This window comes from Anopheles coluzzii, chromosome 3 (assembly GCF_943734685.1).
Source record: "Anopheles coluzzii chromosome 3, AcolN3, whole genome shotgun sequence".
Lineage (NCBI taxonomy): Eukaryota > Metazoa > Arthropoda > Insecta > Diptera > Culicidae > Anopheles > Anopheles coluzzii.
The window spans coordinates 86,492,907-86,515,275 of NC_064671.1; the positions used below are offsets into that span (position 1 = coordinate 86,492,907).

The window sequence follows — 22,369 nt, forward strand, 5'->3', positions numbered from 1 at the left end:
TGGCGGCACGGTCTATTTGGGGATCGAACCCATGACGGAAATGTTGTTAAGTCGTACGAGTTGACGACTGTACTATGAGACCGGCTCTATGGACACTAATGATGGGTAAAATAGGCAAGAATCCGGAGTCGACTCCGATTTGACTCCGATAATTTCGGAACCAATTCCGGAAGGTAGGACCATCTAGCATTATCTGGAGTCATTCGGAATCGTCTGGAATCGTTCGGCATCATCCGGAGTCGTACGGAGTCGTTCCGGACAAATCCGTGCATACTATGAGCATCACCGGCTGCTGAGATCCAGAAGACGTCGAGCCCGCACGAAATGTGAGATATGGTCCTCTATGGACACTAGTGATGGGTAAAATTGTAAAGAATCCGAAGTCGACTCCGATCTGACTCCGATAATTTCGGAATCAATTCCGGAAGGTAGGACAACCTAGCATTATCTGGAGTCATTCGGAATCGTCTGGAATCGTTCGGCATCATCCGGAGTCATTCCAGAATAATCAGGACGATTCCGAAAGACTCCGGGAGTTTCCGGACAACTCCGGACGAAACTAATGGTTCGGATTTTGCTGGAGTCTAACTAACTAGCAAGAGCCGGAGTCGGATCGGAGTCGTGGATGCGCTAAAGAGCACAGCACACTAATGGACACGCTATGGACGTGTTTGAGCGACGAACCACGAGCTTGCTGAGCTGTATGGCGATCCGAGAATCCTGACGGTAGCGAAGGCTGCCGAGATACGATGGCTGGCGCATGTTACTCTCCGAGCATGTTGAGTTGTCAACTGATTTTTCGGATAAACACTTCCCAACAAGGTTGCAGTTACAAAAACGTAGTATATAATTTATTTACAAGTCTTTTTCGGTAAAAGGCATATATGTGTTTGTGTAAAAAAAAAACAAGTTCACTTTGCCGAACTGGTACGGGGGCGTTTGCACAGGGGTATAAGTACACACACACATCTACTGAGTACTGGTCAATATTCGTCCATACTATAAGAGAAAATCCCTACTATTCGTTCACACCTCTTCACCACTGGGCGGGCGTGTTGCTCGTACCTTCCCTTTCCTAAACAAACAATGCAAATATCACATGACTGACACAAAACCGAAACACAACGGACACAAAAGATTGCAAAAATAACCTCCCAAAACACTAAACTGGTAAAACACAGAAGAAAAGAAAAGAGGGGGGGGAGGCATTTGAGGAAAAAGAACCGTTCACGCCGTGCCCGGGCTACGGTATGTGTGTATGGCTGCACTTTACGGATGGAAATAGTCCACACTCAAAACAAGCTTACTGGACTCTAACATCGTAAAGAATCACTGAAAACATACCCACGGCCACGTGTGTGCGGTTGCTTTAACGGCGGTTTTTTTTTCTCTCGACGCAACGCCTCGACACAATCTACAGCTTCTGCAGCTCGGTTGCGTCTTTGTAAATGCTCGCGTTCGATGTCTTAACGATACCAACGGAAAACTCATCATCGTCCAGCGTGGCCAGCAGTCCGTCCTCCTTCGTGTCTTTGCCGCGTCCGAACAACCTAGTTTTGCGCGTGTGCGTGTATGTGGGGAGGGGAGATAGAAAACAGACCATGGGTAAGTGATGCTCTTCTATAAGGCCGTAAAAGAGGATGACACTCGAGAAAAGGTTACATTGTGCACATTCATTCAGTGTTAAAAACATACCAAAACAAATAAAAACCAAAACAAAAGAAAAATTAAGGTTTACCGCTTTTATCAGAACTACCCATCATTTGCTCCGCAAAATCCTTACATGGCAGTGTACAGCTTCTGTGTCTTCCACCTGTCCGCTACCGCTGTGGCAAGCGCGCCAATCGTTTTCTTTTATTTTATACGGGGTGTTATTTTTTAAACATAAAGTGTCAAAGTAAGTAATGTAACTGATGATAAATATCCCAACGAAAAGTAACGCAAAAAAGGGGAAAAAACATTTCTCCAATACGTAGCTATAAACTAAGTAATCAAATAAAGCGACTTGACTTGCTGGCACTGTTTCTAAGTAAGTGGAACGACGGTCATATATCCTTACGATCGTACTAAGTATAATTGTAGTCCAGCTACACGTAAACACCGCACTACTAACGCACTACTTTAGTTTAAGGTTATACACACACAGCTTCATGGCAAGCCATTGGGCCCTAAATTGTGCGCTACGCCACAACGAGAGGATCGTTCGCCCACGTGCAGTCGTTTAGTTAGTGCAAAAAAGAGATGTGTGCATTTAAGTGAGGTTAGTGATGTAGTAGTAGTAGTAGTAGTACAGGCAGATGGGTGGGTTAGGTGTTAACGGGTGCTCTTAAGAAACTGAAAACAAAATAGAAAACAATCATAAACTGTTAATCGAAACTCATAAGAAAACATAATTAGAAACCCGAGGAATGAACGCAGCAGCAAAACTGGTGGTGGGGGTGGTTGTATGAGTGTTAGTGACTGCTATATACTGTTCCCCCTTTGATGTCTGTTTTGCGAATGATGGTAAAGAATGGCATGAGCAATATCCGGCGTTGCTTACTTGGCCAGTGTGGAGCTGGTAGAGCGGGCCAGATTCGGCCGCGGTATGTCGTCGAGCCCACGATGTACCGAGATGGTGTCCGGATCGAGGAACGCACCGGCCTCCATCAGCTCCACGTACTCGGGTGTTTGCAGCGAGGCTTGGGTCGGCTTTTTGTACAGCTTGATCATGAGCGAGGAACAAACCACCGAGACGGAGCTGGCCGCCATCGCTGCCGATGCCATCCAGGGCTAAAACGGATTGAGATTATGAAACGGAATGTTAATATTTCTTCATTCTTTTTTTTACGATTCTGTGGAACAGTTAAGCGACTTACCTCGAGCGTAAATCCAAACGGCGTAAATATGCCGGCGGCCAGCGGAATGCCCAACAGGTTGTACATACTGGCGAACAGGAAGTTCAAGTGAATTTTGCGCACCGTCTTCCGGGACAGATCCAAGCAGGCTACCACATCAAGCAGGTCGTTCTAAGGATAAGAAAACATATTCATAAATGTTATATTTTTTGTTAATAAATAATGCTAGTGTCCATTCACACATTTTTTTTTTTGTTTTAATTTTCCATAAACGAGCCTTTTGCATTTTTTCCTTCTTTTTTTCACAAATTGTTGTTTTTCCATTTTTTTTAAAAGATTCCAATTATTAATTGATAATTTCAAACATATACAAAAAAGAGAAGAACTGTTAAAAATGACAGACCCTGTATCTTGCCCGGTAAAGCTCACCGTTGACCCACTTGAGCCAAAGAGCATGACAGCTTACCCGCATCAGCACAACATCCGCCGCTTCGGCCGCCACATCCGTACCGGAGGCGATCGCAATTCCCACGTCGGCCTGCGCCAGCGCCGGACTATCGTTCACACCGTCCCCGACCATCGCCACCCGCATGCCCATCTCCTGTATCCGCTGGATCTTGGCCACCTTGTGCGACGGCAGCACTTCCGCAAACACCCGATTGATGCCCACCTGGCGGGCAATGCTTGCGGCCGTATTTTTGTTATCACCCGTCAGCAGTATCACCTCGATGCCCATCCGCTTGAGCGTGTACACCGCCAAATGTGCCTCCGGCTTCACCATGTCCGACACCGACAGCATACACACGAGCTGCCCGTTCATCGCGCACAGTATCGCCGTATGGCCCATCTGTTCCTCCTCCGACATGCGTATGTTCACCTCGGGCGGCACAACGATCGCATTCCGCGCCATCCACTCCCGATTTCCGATCAGCACGTTGTACTCGTTCACGTCGGCAAACGCTTCGCCCGATCCGGCATCCCCACCGGTACCGGCCGGGCCCTCACCGATCGGTTCCAGATGGAGCAGCTGCTGCAGCTCGATCGTGTTCTTCTGCGAAGCGCTTAGCTGCGGGATCAGTTCCTCCACGACGGCACCGTTCATGAACAGTGGCTGCTGCTGGTGCTGCTGCTCACTGCGGTAAGAGTTTTGATAGTTGCGCATTTTCTCCGACTGCTGCACGCGCTTCAGCGTGTCGCCGACGTTAGAGATGACGCAGCGAATGCCACACCCGGGTACGGCCGAGAAGTTGCTGCACCTGCCAAAGCCATCGATTTCCAGCGTTTCCTTCACGTACTTTACGATCGCCGTCGCAATCGGATGCTCGCTGTTTACCTCCGCCGATCCGACGATGGTGAGTGCGCGGGCAAGGGAACAAACTGCCGGCTTTACCAGCATGCAGATGCGCGACGTCATCGGCATACCGTGCGTGATCGTGCCCGTCTTGTCGAACACGATCGTCTTCACTTTGTGTGCGTTTTCGAGCGGCCCGGCCCCCTTCACGAGAATGCCGTGCAGGGCACCGACGCCGGTCGACACCATGACGGCGGTCGGGGTGGCAAGCCCCAGCGCACACGGGCAGGCGATCGCCAGCACGCTCAGCGCGCAGCGGAACGCGTAGCTGACGATGATTTCCGAGGGCGTAAGCCCTTCCTTGTCCCGATCGCTGGCCGGGATGTGGCCGATATCGATGTACCCGGAAACGATCCACCCGACCAGCGTGATCACCGAAACGGCCACCACGAACGGCACGAAGTAGCCAGCGATCCGGTCGGCCAGCTGCTGTATGGGCGCTTTCGATGTTTGCGCCTCCTCGACCAGCTTCACGATCTGTGCCAGCGTCGTGTGCTCGCCCGTGTGCGTCGCCTGCATCAGCAGCAGCCCGTTCTGATTGATCGAACCACCGATCACGACGGCGCCCTTCTTCTTCGGCACCGGCATGGACTCGCCCGTGATTAAGCTTTCGTCGCAGGTCGAGTTGCCGCACAGTATCTTGCCGTCCACCGGCACCTTGCTGCCCGGGACCACCTTCAGTATGTCGCCCCGCTGCACCAGATCCACCGAGATGACCTTCTCCGACAGGACGGCGTAGTCCGGGCCGAGCGTGACGAGCGTTGCCTCGGTCGCCTTCAGCGAAAGCAGCTTCGACAGCGCTTCGGACGTTTTGCCCTTCGCGATGTGCTCCATCCACCGTCCGAGCGAGATGAAGATGAACAGCATCGGCGGTGTATCGAAGAAGGTCAGTGGAGAGGTGTGCTGCTCCAGCACCATGGCCGCTACCAGCACGCCCACCGAGTACAGGTAGCTCACCGTGGTGGCCATCGTGATCAGCACGTCCATGTTGCTCGCCCCATGCTTCACGGCCCGGTACGCCTGGATGTAAAAGTGCCACCCGCCGACAAACTGAACCGGCGTCGAGAGCGTGAACATGATCAGATTCTCCAGCGACAGCCCCGGCAGCACGCAGCACATCTCCTCGTGGCTGCGCTCGTGCATCAGCACCATAAAGTACACCATCGCGATCATGCACGGCCCACCGAACACGAGCGAGACGAGAAACGCGTTGCGCCACTTGCGAATCTCCTCCTTGTGCTCGAGATAGTTGTGCGCCATCTTGTCCTTGCCCGAGAGTACGCGCGTCGCAAAGCCGAGCCCCTCGATCGCTTCGCAAATGGTGCGCGCGCCGGTGCGCTCGTTGTTAAACTTAAACCGGCCCCGCTTGAGCGTGAGTGCGACGGACGCCTGCAGGACGCCCGGTATTTTCAGCGCCGTCTGCTCAATCTTTGCCACACAGGACCCGCACGTCATGCCGAGAATTTCAATCTCCACGTCCGTCTCGCCCGTGCCGGGCTCCTCGAGCACCTCGGTCGGGAAGCCGAGCTCCGTGATCGATTTCGCAACGTCGGCGGGCGTCGTTAACCGTTCGTCGTACTTTACTTCCGCCTTGGCGGCGAGCAGCGCGATCAGGATCGACTCCACGCCGTATATCTTGCGGCAGTGCTTCTCGATTGCCGACACGCAGCTCGCACACGTCATGCCCTGGACGTGCAGAAAGCAGCGCCTTAGCTGCGCCGACTCGTCCGCTTTCTTTTTCGGCGTTAAGCTACCGTTGGTCGCGTGCTTTTTGCCGTTCGCTTGGGGGGAGGATCGGGCTCGCTGCTGTTCTGGCTGGTTCGGTTCACCGGCCACCCGTGCCTCGAATCCCATGTCGTCGATCTGTTCGGCGATCGCTTCCGCCGTTGTCTGGCGCCCATCGTACTCAACGATGCCGAGCCGCTCGTTGAGCAGCACGCGGATGGAGATCACCCCTGGACGGTCTTTAATGTTTCCTTCGATGTTTCTCACGCACGATTGGCAGGTCATGCCTTCGATGGAGATGCGCGTCGTTCGTACGTCCGATTTCTGGTTCGTCGTTTCACTGTCACTTTCGACGCCTTCGACGAGGATGGATCGTTTCGGACCGGCGCTCGATGCACCCGGTTCCGTGTACGTGCACTCGAAGCCCATATCGTCTATGTCCGCTGCTAGCTGGGCCGGATCGGTAAGCGACGGATCGTAGTCAATGTAGCCGGCATTTTCCGCCAACACCACGTTGATCTTGATCACGCCCAGCTTGCTGCCGATCGTGCCTTCGATGTTGCGCACGCACGACTGGCAGGTCATGCCAATGATCGGCAGTCGTACGGAGGCAACCGGCTGCTCCAGCAGTCCAGTCGACTCACCGTAGTCGTCCATATTTTCCCTAAAATTAGAAGAAAAGTTGGATCTGTTAGTTTCATTTGTAATGTAGATAAATGAATTTCTTTTGAAGCATTTCAATTAATTTCTTCTTTTTGAGCTCAAGTCAAATTTAAAGTTGGATAACTTTGAATTATAGTTATGAATCTGGGTATATCTTTTTAATACATCAATGCATCTGATAGTCAAAGTTTGATATTATTGAGTCTTCAATGATTCGCGAATCCTTAAAGATCTCTCAAGATTCATACATCCCTAAAAGCATATAAATCTTAACATTCATTAAATATTAAAAAAAACTTTAGATAGATTTTATCTTTTACAACTCATGCATCTCTATCCGATAATTGTACAATTCGTACAATCCGTACAACACTGTACTATTTTCACTGCATTTCACAGCATACACAGTTTGAATCTTAGTTTAGGTTGATTTCTTGAAAACTTAAGAATCTATGAGTTCTTTAAATATTCAAAAAACTTAAAATATTGACGGTTGATCGGTTCAGGAATCTTTGCAGATTCGTATGAATTCTTAAATATTCGTGAATCTTTGAAGTTTCATGAGCTATAGGTTCTGGATTCAATTCTGGATACGAATAACTCGCATTAGGCATGCTAGGGAAACATTTCGATACAAAGTTTCTTCATGATTGAATCATTTTAAACTCAATCGGTTGGAGATTAAACACAATAACTCTCCTCCATCCATGCAAAATTGATACATTGTAAGCGCTGGTGGAATATTTTGAGCTCGTGCAATAGCCCCACCGGGGGTTACCGATGGAGAAACCGATTGTCTGCCACAATAGCACACATCGGGGCACGTACATGGCGTGCTGCGGACGAAATCTCTGTCTCAATAACCGATAACGCGAACCAGCGCCTATCAACGGCTCAGCAAATAACAAACTAACCAATGCGTAAAAGATAACGCCTGTATGCTGCTCCACTTTCCAGCGGAACGTTCGACGAGAAGTACATCCATCCGCAACTCAAGACGCAGTTGGAATATCGGAGTTTTAAATTAATGGAAAAAATCCCGGAAGCTTCTGCTGAATATGTCGCAAATTATCTCATTTCACCACAAAGCACCGAATATGAGTATACCTCAACAGTCGCTGCGTGTCTGCCGGTACGTGGAATTCTTTCGATTCTAGCGACATCTTGGTGCGCGACACAAATTAACACTCAATTTAAACGATTATTCCGATCGCTGGATTCTCCTTCACTAAATGTCACGTAATTCTGGGCGCCTCGAAATCGACCGTCTTTCTTCCACTTGTGTAACAACTGGGCAGTAGCGGAAATCCATCCAAAAGCACATGGAGGTGCACCGTACAGGTCAATCCAGTTCTTTACCGTGCGACTATCGCGCACCGTGACTCGAATGCAACTGATTATCATCGATCTATGGGAGTTGCTTCCGTGAGAGACTTAAAAAACACCCTTATCAGCACACCGTTCCGCATATCGGTCTTATCGGCGGATACTATGTCTTCGTCTCCAGGGAGCGCCTGTGGGCAAAAGGGAGACGATTTTATTTCGCTCACGAATCATTCCCTCCACTGGGCTGAGTAGAGCGCGATGAGATGAGAGTAGGAGCGGGTAATCAGAGTCGTGCTGTTGTGCATAAGAGAGCATAAACGGATTGTCGGTGAATGGAAATAGTAAAAAAACATATCGTTTGTTGTTTGCATTAGTTCCTATCGTCTGGTGAATAAAATTGGAAAAACAAACAAACAAAACTATAAAAAAACGGTGTTACGATCCCATTTCACATGGATTTGTTATACGATACTATTACAAGCGTGCTTTGAATTCGTCATCCAATAGTTTTGCTATCGGTGCGAAGTACTTCAAAATGCAAAAATAAGAGTCAAGTCATCGTTATTTGTAGAACAGACATTTCCCTTATGACTCACAATGAATGAGTATGATTTAATATTCGTTAGCTTTGAACAAGCATTTTTAGGAATATGTTGGTACTATCATAACAAGTATCATTTCAAACGAAGGTACTCCCATCAAACCTTTCCTTGCAAGATCATATACACCAGAGAAAGATGATATTTAATACTACCGATTTGTGGGAACTCCAAATCGAAGAAAAACTGGGATCTGTACTGATCATATCCATCCAAGATGTTACTTCACGAGACACTACATTATGAACTTCAGCAGACATAACACATTTGGCACTTAGGATATCATTCCGCTATTAAAGAAAGAAAGACGATAGACATTGCTGAGGCTGGGTCCTGTATGGTCAGCAGACATTTACTCAGAATAGACATTAATGATATCAGTGAAAAATATACGATCACTTGCAGACATGGACAAAAGCGATCGTCCTGAAACCGTGTACATTACGGCAATTACTTAGTCAAAACAAGGCTTTAATCATTACACGAACTAAGTATAACCTCAAACATATTTCCATCCTGTCGTTAGGGTGTCTATAAGGATTTGGAAGCACATTTTTTGTCGAATTCTTAATAAACGTAGAGTTCAAAAGTCGACGATTGGAATTTTTGGAGGAAAACTTTTGAATAATTGCATCCCCACTCATATTTGTTTGATTATTACAGAATCTTCGTAAAAAAACCTCTAGTACACATGAAGGATTCACATCACTGAATTCTAGCAACTAAATGGCATTAAAGTCTTTGTGCTATCGTAAAACGTAGAATGCGATACACTACGTGCCCGTCCAGTGGTCCGAATTTTATCATCATATTTGTGCAAATAAGCAAATATTGATCTTCATCATCTCCGCAAGCAATTCTATCCGAACTGTCATTGTGGCACTATTGTATCCCCTCCATCACGTGTTTGTTTTATACTGCTGCTTGCCAAATTGCCTTCAATCCCACACGGGACCCCAACAACTAAAAGTAGAAGAAACGCCGTTCATAAGTGTACAAGAAAACCGTGAAAAATCGGTTGCGCTTTCATACGTATTCTCCCCCACTTTTTTGGTCCACAGTGGATGGTGTATCAACAGCAACGGCAGCTTAAGTTATTTCTCTCGTGGAGCAACCAGCACACACGAACCGAAAGCCGTCGTCGTTGCCTTTGTTATTTCATGTAGCGGAAAGCGGCACCTCTCCTAGACGTAATGATTGGAGTTACGCCGCCGTTGCTCTCGCTCCATTTTTTGCGACCGTTTGATGGCCCGCGTAGTGCCACCAGTCAACTCATTAAACGCCATCTAATGTCGAAGAATCGAATTTGGAAAGCACCGTTCATGACGATTACCTGCTTGTACCGTACCCGTTGTTCCACATTTTCACCAAAGCAGCTGTTGTAGCTCAGAACCGGAACTTGAAGCTGGCCAGCTGGGCACAGTTAGGTTAAGATTTGGCACTGGACAACACTCCCTGCTATTTCGTTGGTAACTTTTGGCTACACCATTATTGAAGCATGGGGTGGGAGCAGGATGAAGGTTGCCCACTCCTTAAAATTTGGTTTTATGAACACGTCCGACGACCTTGAAACTGTGGCCGCATTTGAAAGTAACGTCGCGCGTTTTCTAACCACCTATTAAATGATCGCACGTCACTGCTAGGCGTAGAGATTAATGCGCAATCGTGGCCGGACAACAACCCTTAGGCTTTACGCTTCACGCAGCTGCTGCAACAACGCGATCGAGATTGGGAACGGTCACAAGCAACGCGCAACTACACCGTGTGAGTGAGCCGTTGTCTGGCTCAAGTTTCGGTTCGAACTGGAGGAGCTTTCACCCATCACACGAAACGCCCTCGTCAGTCGACGGGAAAAACCGAGCCGGTTTTTTTTCGTTAAGGGTGGGGGTTGGTTCATTGGTTGGATTGAAACATATTACACACATACATAGAGAGCCACACATCGTAACTACGAACATATATTCGTGTATTTCCCTCTCCTGCTACGATCGAGTATGTTTTGATCATTCCACCGTATCTCGACCGTCCCTTGCCTGAAGTAAACAAATCTCTACCATACCACACGCACACTTGTAGCAACTTGTATGCCTAAAAAAAGCTCAATTAGAATACATCCCGTAGCTCAGGACTCAAATTTGTTTTTTTGCACAACACAACACACTCAAAATGTATCCGCAGCAGCTCATTAATCAGCTGAGGCTCGAACACACCGCTGATGATGATGGGGCAACAAAACCACGCCAGAGCATCACGCTTATCAGGTGGAAGCAAGATTAAAAAGAACATGTACAGCACGCGAATTAGTAAAAACATTGCTTGTAAAACTTTGATGATGACACGATAGTAACATTGCCAGTGCCAGTGCCTGGCACTTTAATTACAATAAATCGTATAATAGTGCTTTAACGTTTCCAACAACTCCGGCCACTGGAATGCAAATTGAAGATATTTTTGAAGATTTTAATATCTATATACAGTTGTATTTGAAATGTGAGTACCAAAAAGCCGTTGTTTGGAACAAACATGGATACTAACTGCAGCTATCAGAATATGTTCGGTAGTGTTGTGGCAAGCGTTTGGCCGTACGTTCAACAACTCTGACGTTCAAATCTAATCTGACGCTAATGTATATAGTTATATAGACCCACTCAATAACTATAAAGTAGATGTTATATATTCTACATCAAGAGCCGATTTTTCATATTCTTGGCTACTGGCTACTTTAAGTATCTAATAGATATACTATCTACTAAAATTTTCCACTAATTCAATAATATAAACAATACACAGCCGACAAATTATATATTCGTTGTCTCACGTGCTTTTCATTTGACACATTATTTCTCTAAATAATCCAATGCCACTCTTACGTATCGTTCATTCCACATCATCTTGAGCCCCCCTTTCCAGCGCTATATTGTTGTTTCTATCTCTCAGCTCGCACATTTTATGATAATGTCAATATTTGCGAAATGTCGACAAATCTCTACATCGCCCCATATGCGTAGGTTTCGTGAATTCGTGCGACTTACAATTAAACGTGTATGCGCTAGAAAGAGTGGAAGGAGTTGCGTTTATTTCCATCCACATACGTTTGCGAATGCCTTCGAAACTGGAGCACGAAGTTGTTCACGGAACACTCAGAGGGGCTGGGCGAGAATGAGAGTGGGGTCGATTTGCCCTTACATAAACTACCGAGTGGTGGGAAATGAACCCCAAGGTTGGGTCGGCGAGTCGTTCGCCAATTAATGGTGCGATAGCGGTATACAGATACAATGTTTAAAAAAACGATACTTTAAACAGAGGGTCAAATGCAAAATATTGAGTTAAAAACACCTAAAGAATTCTTTAAAATACGGTTGATCGAAGAATTATGATCAATTAAATCAATTAAAAAAGATTACAGTAAATTGAAAACAGCTAATCTAACAGGAAGAAGCATAAAAGATTAATTGGCTTAATTTTTAACATTCATTTGATTATGAATAACGGGCACACAACAAAAAAAGTTGATGGAATTTCCGAATAGCTCTTGGTAGATATGATCAATTTAGCAACCATTTATATTCTTTTGAATACAATTGGCGTTCTGTGGTCTTTCCAGTTTTTCAAACGAGATTGAACAGAATTTAACACGCGCATTAAGCCAAGTAACGGCGACCGACACGAAGCCTGCAAACTTGGACCTCAACAATATGTCTTACGTCTCTTACGTCGAATAACAAGCAAGAGAATAATTCTTGCTACAGGTAGACGATACTAACCAAGAATCACAAGTGGTCTTTACAAAGGTCGAAGCGGCTGTCGTTAGACCGTCGGGCGTCTCCAAGTGTTTGCAAACTACCAACAACTTGTAAAGTATCAGCTGATAACACAATGAAGCACAATCATGGAACAACGTGAAACACTTCCAAAAATAACTTATTTCCAGTTCTTGTTGCGTTAGTTAATTAAAACAAACATAAATCACCAGACCAGTAGTAAAATATGCACGGCAGAAACTGGTTTCCATTCGTCGTTTTTTTAATTAAAATAATGCACTCATCCACCAAACAAGTTTAATCAAATCAATTGCAAAGCAAGGAATGCAACAAACTATACAATGTGTTACATCCACTTCCTCCAACACAACATCCAAATGGGTTTGCCATAGTTATAATGTATAGAGTCAATTCAAGCCCACCGAAACAACCTTCAGTGGGTGATGTTTTACGCCTCATCAACCCACCTGTTGCATTTTGGTGCATTTTTTCGCACCCTTCCAGCCAGCGGTTGAAGTAGTAACAGCACCGCATATGTCGGTCATAGACTACCTGTGGCTGCAAGGTAACTGGATAGCATCCACCACATGCATTAATCGGATACAGTACTAGCAGACGATGCGCACAAGGGTAGATCTATCACAGTACGAATAATAAAACAGCATTTAGTGTAGCTTCTATTATACCATTTACTTTGAAGCTTATCTATGCAGGTAGTTCCCGGAATGTGTTATAAACACAAGCAGGGACAAGGTTCTGAAACTTGCTGGAACTGCTCAATCAACTCAAAATCTAATTCCAAACAAAATCTCTCCAATGCCAGTGTCTAAGCACACAATAGGAGAGCAGTGTTTGATAGGGCACTTGCTCCAGACGTAACGTAAGCCCATCGGTAAGTGATGGGAGAGTGTAAGTGTAGTCGGAGCTTATCTTACCCAAGTTACCAAGGAGTATAAACAGTATGCCCAAACAACCAACTTCACGGTTCCCTGTCGCTAGAGCAATCATTTACGATCTTTTCACTGACGTCAGTACAAATTTAGTAAAAAAAACGCTTTTTTGTAGCTTTTCTGAGCAAACAACTAATATTCGGTATTTCTACGCGGTACTGAAGCATCATTACGTAGTCCTTATCAGTATAAATTGACGATGTATTGCCCTTTAACATTCGAAGATTGGTTAATGATCTTCTTTTGGTGCATCTCTTGCTCGCTTCACTTTGTGCGCCGTCTGGAGTAAATGTCAAACGCAAACGATGCCCTGAGGTGTATGTCCTTGCCAGGTGATCTTAAATCGTGTGCCCAGAGAGATAGCAACTCCCCGCAAACGGGAGCTACCTCTCCCGATAACTGATGGTTTGTTGGGCACAGTTTCACAACCACTTGAAATCCGATACCCCGGAGGTCGTTCTCTTCAAGAAGCTTTGCTCGTAGATTAGCGCGTCTTTTTTTTTTTGCTACACTTGAGCGGTGGTAAAGTACCATCGTTTTCGCTGAAGCAAATAACACACTAGACAACTGAAGAACTAGAAGCTTGGTTATTCACCATCATCAAACAGATAAGGCTAGTTTTCTTATTGGTTTCATTACCCATTAATTTCACCGCCATTGTTGATAAGCAGTGCGTACTGGACACCGTGCCCAGCACCGTTCTGCTGTGATGATTTGTTGATGTTTTTGAGGAAATTCATCGCATCTCGTTGGTCTGTCTGCTCGGCTTGTCTGTTCGCGTTGTTTTACAATTTACAAACACTGGGCCAACTCTCTTGCCACCACTACCGCCTTTTTTCACAGCCAAGCTTTTTCCCAACTTTCACAACTTCGGACACACCGGAGGCCGGGGCCGGATCTTTAATACTGTGTAAAAAATGCCTGTACCCTGCTGGCCATTACATATTACTTTCACCATTCGACACTGCCACTGGTAACAACACAACTGCCTAGGCCGGTGCCCGTGTTAAATCGACCCACACGTACGCACGGGAAACCACTCCAACACACGCCACTACCTAACCGTCCAGGATACACTAAAACTGATCCGATCCTATCCGGCAAAGTACGTTGTAACGCGCGCAGCTCAACGTTCGCTCACGAACGGTTCCAAACGAACTGTGGCCGTGCACCGCACCGGTTTTGCGAGTTCGCGGGCTCCAAGAGCTTTACGAACAGGGACTGCTATTAGAAGGGCGGCGCTCCTTCCTGTATTGGTGTGTTTGCGCCGTCGAACGTCATTTGATGCCCTATCGCCGCGCTTAGATTAGTGGAAACAGGCGCGCGCTATTATCGCCCGTTCCAGCTGTGTGGGTTGTCTGCGATCACGTCGTTTCGAGTTGTGTCGGTGGTATTGGTGGAAACTTTAACTGACACTACTATGCGCATGAGTAACGCACATGTGTTGGCGATCGTTAGAAAATCGTTTGCAGTGTTGTGTTGGTGCAGCGGTGTGGGTGTTTTGGTTTCAATTGTTTACCGTTCAGCGGTTTGTTATTAATTTAAAACGCTTCATTAAAAATCGGCCTACAGCGGTTGATAAAGCTGTTGTTAAGTTTGGTGTTTATTAAGGTTTGTTAGTTGTTTGTTAAGAGTGTGTTTGCCTAAATTACAACGTTATTTTTAAGAAGAGCAACTCAATAAATTCAAAAACAAAAATCACAAGAACGTTTATGAGAACGTATTTTTCGGGATCGAGCCGATTGTGAAGTGACTGCCTAGCCTTTAGATGAATCATTCGTTGGAGTCTGTTGCTGAGTCATTCCGATATCAAGAATTACAGTCTAGGACGCTTTGTCTCGATGAACAAGAGAAATCGATTTAAAAATAATGATTTAATCCTTCAGACTTAATAAATTCTAATAATTTCAACAGCCTAGAATCAAAGCTATAATATACTCATTCAATATACAGTCATCTCTTTTTCTTATTTAAAATGTTCAAATAAGAGGGGCTTTTCAAATAGGAGAGGTCTCTAAACAGTAAACTCTCTCCTACTGTATGTTTAAATAATTATATATATTTTTTTTAATTAAACACCAATCGAATTAAATGTTTGATCACCATTCTTCGTTTGACCCTTACAGAGTATTCAGAACCTGTGCAAAACATAATCGACTAGAATAAATATCGAGCTCTTCAAGCTCTAATACTGCAAATACTAAGGCAAAAATATGTTCTACATAGATTAACATTATAACTCTATTATCAATCGATTGCCACCATTCAAACCCACAATGATATTCTTCTTCGTTTCGTCGTAGCATAATGTAGATCTCATCTATGCCTTAATTGGTGGAGCCATTTTGCTACAACACGTCATCGCGATATGGGGAAAAAATGCCTTCCCACCTTGAGATAAGTTAAGAAAATCCAAAAATAGTACACACTATGGCAAACTGTGCGTTTCCTACCAGCATCTTAAGTACCACTTGTGATGGCTCTATTATGTCCCTTATCTTTAGCCCAAAGTAGATAGCAACCTTGCTAACACATCAGCTGTTTAACGTGAAGCTGAAAATTCTAATCCACAAGAAGCATTGCACGTTACCGGTTTGCTTGTTTAGTTTGCTTGCATCACACGTAATATATTGTCAAAAAATCAAATCCATTAGATCTATAAATATTCCCACTAATTCCCCTTGCTGATTCATTGTCGCTATCGTTGTGAGATTGTGTAAATATGGGACCTTTGTCGCAATTTATCTAAGAAAAGGAAAGCCAAACTGCCCCGTCCAAACAAAAGCACAGTGTACACACTCCGTGCAAGTTCATTCAACTTATTTCCGCGGGCGTCACCATCATACTCTACGCCTCTGCGACACAACCACCCCGTTTGCAACGGGTCAGCTGCCCTCAATAGTGTGTGCTGTAGCCCCCGTCACACACTGTCACACCCGTGCTATCGTGATAAGTTCGTCGATTTTTTCCACGACACACAATTTGAACAATCAATCGGTCCTGATAACGCCCGGACGGCCTAGTGATAGGCTTTGTGTGGTGGCTTCGTTCAATCATTCCAGCAACCGTGCGGTGATGATGTTCATCAAATCCGTTTCGGCTTCTCTCCGCCCCCGAAAAACCCTCTTCTCCATCGATGCAACACCCGCACGGTCTCGCGTCCCATCTTGATTGCTGCACAATGGTGCAATTAAGGGCGGCGTACCAGCCAAATCGCTCGTCCATTAATACAGAACGGCAACGGCTACACCCGAGCTGGAGTGCCCAAGCTCGAGAATGGCTGGATCTTAGTCAGCACATTTTCAGAACTGCCTAGACCGAGACGTGACAGCGTGTTGTTCGCTTGCGCCTGCTTCCCCTTCCGTTCCTTAGGGGGTGATCCATATTTTTAATAGCCGACAGCATATTTTTGTGTTCTTCTATTTGCATTTTGACACTTACACAGATTTACTGATCCGTTCGGCCACATCACGCCGCGAGCTGTTGCTGCCAGTGGGCGATACTTCTTTGTTCGAGGTACCTAAAATGGGACGAAGCAAAGCAATTGGTTTGAGGAACGTTCGAATGGGTCTCATCTGTTGCATGCGTAGAAGAGTGACGCGCGCGCCTTCGCCTGTTGTATATACGTACCACCATCGTTTTCTGATAACATTTTGTCCCCGCTGACCGACATTGTGCCCGAGATCGCTGCTGTTTCTCGGCTGAACTGATCACCCTCCAAAGCACCCTTCTTCACCTGAGGAGGGAAGAGCGGGCGGTCTTTCTACTGGACGTGTGCCCTTTAAAGTTCGCCCAGGTGAACCATACGGACGCGTCTAGTGGTTGTGAGGCAGTACTACCCTCTTCAGCCGATATTACACAATCGTCGACCGATTGGGCACACGCACCCGGCAACTAGAACGAGCGCGGTCGGCGGACGTAGTACACTCTGCACACATACACACACACAAACACACGCACACGCAATCTGTTTACTTCCTTTTCAAGAGGGCCTGCTGGGATCATATGGCACTGGCACTTCTTCGAGCACTTCGGAATTTGGTTGATTTGAGCACGAAGGGAACGTTTTGTTGCAGAGGTTAAACTTTCGCTAAGCCGAGCTTATGTTGCACACATTAAAAACTATAGCGTTTTATGCCTATGCTTAACCCCCGGGACGGAGGGGTTGGGTCTGGTGCGAGTGTGCAAGTCTTGCACTGCACCGAAATTCCTTGAGCATGCACCACCTTCCCACTTGACAGCCTCCTACGCGACTGTTTTTGTTTCGGGCGAACCGTTTGACAGCTGGCCTTAAACGGCAGGGGCTCTCAACTGATTCGCTATTGGCCATGAAATCACTAAAATCATATTTTGGACATTTTATTGAACAACATTTTATTCATTTTCGACATAATATTTTCTTACTAATTCAATTTTTATCGGCCAAACCTCTGTATACCTCGATAACCTAGCCACCTAACAAAACAAACCTTCTGCGTTAAAGGAAAAAATCCAATAATCCAAAATCGAAGCATTGCTACAATCATGAAATTAGAACGATATTTTGATTGACAATCCGTGCAGTTTCGATCTCATGTTTCAAATCACGGTCTAAAAAAATATTTTTATACAATTTATCACCATCACCAGAACCAAATATGTGTTTAATGAAATTCATAGCTCAATTTGACAAAACACTGTTCTTTTCACATTTATAACTACTTGAGTGATAAACAGGAATTAGGGAACAAATGGAACACAGGAATTGGGTGGAAGCAAAACTGCTAAGAATGCCTGTGGTCAACTGACCGACAACAAATATTTATTTACTGTGTCACCAAGGCCTAATAGGGGTATAACACATTTTAATAGATTCTAGTACATCATGGCAGTCATCTTAAAATATAAAATTAGCATGGTCACAGTCAAAATATAAAGAAATTAAATAAAAACATCCTGAATGTCCGGTATTCGTAGCTGTGCGTAATTTGAATCCTAACGGTAATTTTATATTTAAGTTTCATTCAGTCGTGTTGCCAGCCCCTGCCCCTGGGCAAAACAAACCCAACCGATGCGTCAAACTTCGGCTGTCCCCAAATGACAATCCAGCCTGCTCTCACTATGGCGAGCTCAATGACAGCTGCTTCAACCCATACTGAGAGGCTATCATCGTTTCCTCCTGCGTACTGAGCAAGCTTGTTTTTTTCCCCTCGCTGAGGCCAGATGATTTTGTTTGTATGGTGAGTAAATCTATCGCCGATGATTGCTCTAATGAGATGATCAAGCAACAGCCGCTCACATGATGAAATCATGATGAGGTCGGATTTTGGAGTGAGTAAAAATTTCTTCCCCACATCGAGCCGCCATTGTGTTGTGGTTTTAGGAGAACATTGGATCATCTACGAATTGTTTACATTTGTAAAACGTGCAATAATTGACCGCGGTCTACATTTCTCGATTCTTTTGTTGAAAGCGCATATCAAATATCCCAAATCAGTTAAAATATAGTGAAATGTTGTATCGGACACACGATGCTTTGAAGAAAACGTGAGGGCAAACATGGGAAGATGATGAACATCTTACCTTACTAATAGTTGATTTACAGCCTCTAGGTAAGTGTAAAACACCCAACAGAGTGCTGTTGTCAATGTAAAAAAAGTTTTTAAATTGCAGAAGGTGATTCTTTCTCCGTCACACGCATCAACAAAACATGAAGCAGCGTTTAACGATGAAGAAGATACCCAGTTGTGCGATAACCATTAACGTTGAAAATCAAGAGGAATACATGGATTGAAAATACTTAAAGAGAATACGCACCGAGTCGAATTTAAAACGGAAAATAATGGTCCACAAAAGGCGAAAATAATGGCAAAGGAAACGAGTGCGGCTGGGACGCAATACCATCCAATATTTCATGAAAGGCCATGTTTTGGATTGCCATGATTGTTAGCAATGGCGGATTAAGACGAATGGAGGCCCTAAGCGGTCACACAAAAGTAGAGGCTTGGTTGAAGCGTCTAGCAGGGGATTGTATCAAATATCCCAACCAGAGAAGGATTGAGTAGCAATTATGCTTGTGAGCGGATGGTAGGTGCCATTTTTGGGGCCCCTGGCCGACCCAGATGTTCGACGCTTAAACAACTAAATACACATTAAAACTGAAGGAAATACACATCTAATCAATTACTTTAAAAAATAATATAATTGTACTGATTCGTGATGTATTTTGTAGTTTTGACCTGCATGCACAATTCTAAAATATTCCTATGAATCACAGAAAGGCCTAAAGCCTAAAAGCCTGCCTTATAAGCTTGAAAATTACACGTGGCAATGAACCCTAAAAAAGCTGAATAAAATCGCGTGCTTTTAATGGTTTGTAGTGTAAATTGATTGACAGAGCCGGCTGGCCACATGTACATAACATGTGCTGTTTTGCAGTGTTCTTACATCCTCCGTTATTTTCAAATTCATCCATGCTTAGAGAGCGTACACTGCTTTTCCACTGCTAGTCATATTGAAATTGCTTTAGTCATAATTTGCTCTTGGAAGATTTATACACTCTATTTTCCCAAATTTTCTTCAAATCCTTTTTCTTTGTCTAGCCTGGATCTTAAATCAGCAGCTTCCATTCAAAAAGAATCAAAATTAGTTTCCACAATTCACGAAAACAAAATTCATTACTTGCACTCTCCATCGTTTGCTCTTCATCATTCCTTGTTGTTTCTTGAACACCATGCAATCATCAAAGGCAACACGATATCATCGTCAATATTTTCACTTGTGCGTGGATCTATTTCTGCTTCAAGGTTCGATGCGTCTACTAGTGCCTTTTCAACGACCCAAGTTTCGAAGCCTTCAATGGTTTACATGTTTAATTGAGATGTTCTGACTTGATGCACTGCGGATCAAATCCAACCACGGCAGTACAACAAGTCAACAGATGAACTGAATAGAAAGGAAGAGTCAGAGTGTACTAGGGATGTTAACGGTGGAAAAAAGTAAAAGAGGGGAATACCTTTTTTTCGCCATGACTACCATGACGATGATTGCACTGATTTTCCCCTTCCTTTTTTCTCACAGCACGCAGCTCATAGTGAGATCGCTTTCGTCTGAAAAGCGGAACGGAAAGCGACTTGCATCAAATGTCAACCCGATTTTCCGTGCTGAAATTGTCATCCGGGTCATCAGCATCATTGCTGCGGCCGAGTTATTTGTTTACCGCATCGCACATCGCAAGGAACGAGAGTAAATTTGGCTTTTTCTTCATCCCAGCAGACACACCAACAAGCGAGCAATGGGCACGGACGATCTCGGTAAAGGGGAGAAAATTCTAAACGGATTTCAAATGTAAGTGATGCAGCGACTACAGAGGAGTGATTGGTGAGTTTCCCTGTACGATTTGAGTCGTCTTTCGTCACTGTTTGCAGCAACTGGATGATACTGCGGGATGCGGACACGGGTAAGATCATCTGGCAGGAGAACAAGGACTTCTCCTGCCCGGACGTCGAGCACGAGGCGAAGGTGCCGGTCAAGATACTCAGCTTGCGTGCCGTGTCGCGGGAAATCAACTTCAGCACCGTCGAGGCGATGGAAAACTTTCGACTCGACCAGAAGGTAAGCAAGCAAGAGTGGGCCGCGCGGGTTGCGGTGCGTGTTTGCAGGAGTCATTTAAGTGTAATTATCGATTAATTAATTGCCCTTTCGTGCGCGCGGCGCATCGTTCGTGGTTTCTGTTTCTTTTCTGTTGAAGGTCCTCTTCAAGGGGCGCATTATGGAGGAATGGTTTTTCGAGATGGGATGGGTCAGCCCGAACACGACCAACACCTGGCAGTCGACCATCGAGGCCGCGCCCGAGTCGCAGATGATGCCGGCCAAAGTGCTGAACGGCAACGTGACCATCGAGACGAGCTTTTACGACGGCGATACGCTCATCAGCAAGTCGGTGGTGCGGTTATACTACATCTAAGGCAAGGGGCGGGCCGGGGTGGGATGATGCCCGCGCGTGTTCAAACAACCGAACGTAGGGAACACGGTCGGGACTGCTAGTTCAAATCATTTTTCAACGAACTCCTTAGAATTCGCCATTGGCCATTCGCTTGCTGATGTGGTACGGCACTAAAGGCACACACGCCGATTTGTTTTTGCACTAACTTGCCCAGTTTCATGGGACCATCATATTATTATTAGGTAGTTTAGGTACGGACACACCAGCCATGCCAGGGAAGCGCTTGGGCATTTCTGGTCGGGTGAATCTGAAACCAAAAAAAAAAAACACCTCAACGCTCTCATTGCTGCACAAGCAACGGCAAAAAAGGATGCAAAGGACACACAGACACATTGTACTTAAGCGACAGTACAACGGCTACCATTCGACGATCACATCTGCCTCACGCGAGCAGCTTAGCAAAATGGGTTTTTTTCGATTCACACTCTAATCAAACACTAAAACAGTGCACGCATCAAGGGGCGCCCGACTATGCTAGCATGTAATGATGAATGTTATAATGTAAGTAATCACAGAATTAAGCACCATTTTTTAATGTATAAGTCAATCTTTTTTATACGAACGTGAGAGGCGCTGAACTGTGTATCTGCCTATGTTCAGCTTCCAGGAAGCTGTGTCCCTTATTTTACAAAACGTTGAAATACATGTCACCAAATGTACGTAAAGCAATAATCGGTGGGTGTTGTTCAGATTGAATTTATGGGAAATTGGATCCAGATATTGCTCCAGGAACTGGTCCAGGTTTATGAAGATATGATCCTGATTTTTTTACTGGACCGAGCCTGTATGGAACTCAAATCAAATCCGGAGTTTAATCAAAAGGCTAATCAAACGATTTTGTAGAAACTAGTTAATTTGGCGGACGGCCAATGACTCCGAACGAGTCCGGACGACTCCGATTGATTCCGGACGACTCCGAGCAGATCAATTGGTTCCATTTTCTCGGAGTCGGAATCGGACTAACAATAGTCAGAGTCGGATCGGAGTCGTAGGTGCGTTCCAGAGAGCATATCACTAATCCAGTCGATTGGTTTTCCTTTTTTTATAGACCAATATATGGAAAAATCACGGAAAAGCGTTTATCTATTGAATTCTGACTGTAATTTGCGCAGCGGTTGCCATTGTATGGATGTAAACTGATTAAAAGTATCCAAACAACCGTTGGAAAGTAAT

The 22,369-nt window shown here is 45.2% G+C and overlaps 2 protein-coding genes and 1 long non-coding RNA gene across 8 annotated transcripts; 2 read left to right on the plus strand and 1 right to left on the minus strand.

Annotated features, from left to right (window-relative positions):
* Positions 1-829: 829 nt before the first annotated feature.
* LOC120955318 (copper-transporting ATPase 1) lies at positions 830-17,479 on the minus strand. 6 transcript variants are annotated; one of them, XM_040376071.2, is made up of 6 exons: positions 16,843-17,479; positions 16,654-16,732; positions 3,304-6,577; positions 2,859-3,008; positions 2,543-2,772; positions 830-1,550 (listed from the first exon to the last, which is right to left on the minus strand). In XM_040376071.2, the coding sequence occupies exons 1-6, from the start codon at positions 16,883-16,885 to the stop codon at positions 1,415-1,417; spliced, it is 3,912 nt and encodes a 1,303-aa protein (XP_040232005.2). In that variant the 5' UTR covers positions 16,886-17,479; the 3' UTR covers positions 830-1,414. The 6 variants fall into 6 exon arrangements, with proteins under 6 accessions (XP_040232005.2, XP_040232006.2, XP_049465096.1 ...); XM_040376075.2 differs by lacking the exon at positions 830-1,550 and adding an exon at positions 1,728-2,334; XM_040376072.2 differs by lacking the exons at positions 16,654-16,732; positions 16,843-17,479 and adding an exon at positions 13,852-14,382.
* A 480-nt stretch (positions 17,480-17,959) lies between these two features.
* Positions 17,960-19,561, plus strand: LOC120957522 (uncharacterized). Its single transcript, XR_005751945.2, has 2 exons — positions 17,960-18,803; positions 18,865-19,561. It is a non-coding gene; the product is annotated as an uncharacterized LOC120957522 (long non-coding RNA).
* Positions 19,562-20,371: 810 nt separating this feature from the next.
* LOC120958870 (probable cGMP 3',5'-cyclic phosphodiesterase subunit delta) lies at positions 20,372-21,868 on the plus strand. Its single transcript, XM_040381938.2, has 3 exons — positions 20,372-20,538; positions 20,619-20,805; positions 20,942-21,868. Exons 1-3 carry the CDS (start codon positions 20,486-20,488, stop codon positions 21,155-21,157), a joined length of 456 nt encoding a protein of 151 aa, XP_040237872.1. The 5' UTR covers positions 20,372-20,485; the 3' UTR covers positions 21,158-21,868.
* Positions 21,869-22,369: the final 501 nt, after the last annotated feature.

Coding starts and splice junctions, on each gene's coding strand:
- LOC120955318 (XM_040376071.2), bottom strand. CDS start 16,885: ATGTCGGTCAGCGGGGACAAAATGTTATCAGAAAACGATGGTG. Junction 6,578..16,653: donor GAACGGATCAGTAAATCTGT/GTAAGTGTCAAA, acceptor TTCTAATTTTAG/GGAAAATATGGACGACTACG. Junction 3,009..3,303: donor CGGATGTTGTGCTGATGCGG/GTAAGCTGTCAT, acceptor TCTTATCCTTAG/AACGACCTGCTTGATGTGGT.
- LOC120958870 (XM_040381938.2), top strand. CDS start 20,486: ATGGGCACGGACGATCTCGGTAAAGGGGAGAAAATTCTAAACGGATTT. Junction 20,539..20,618: donor ATTCTAAACGGATTTCAAAT/GTAAGTGATGCA, acceptor CACTGTTTGCAG/CAACTGGATGATACTGCGGG. Junction 20,806..20,941: donor ACTTTCGACTCGACCAGAAG/GTAAGCAAGCAA, acceptor TTTCTGTTGAAG/GTCCTCTTCAAGGGGCGCAT.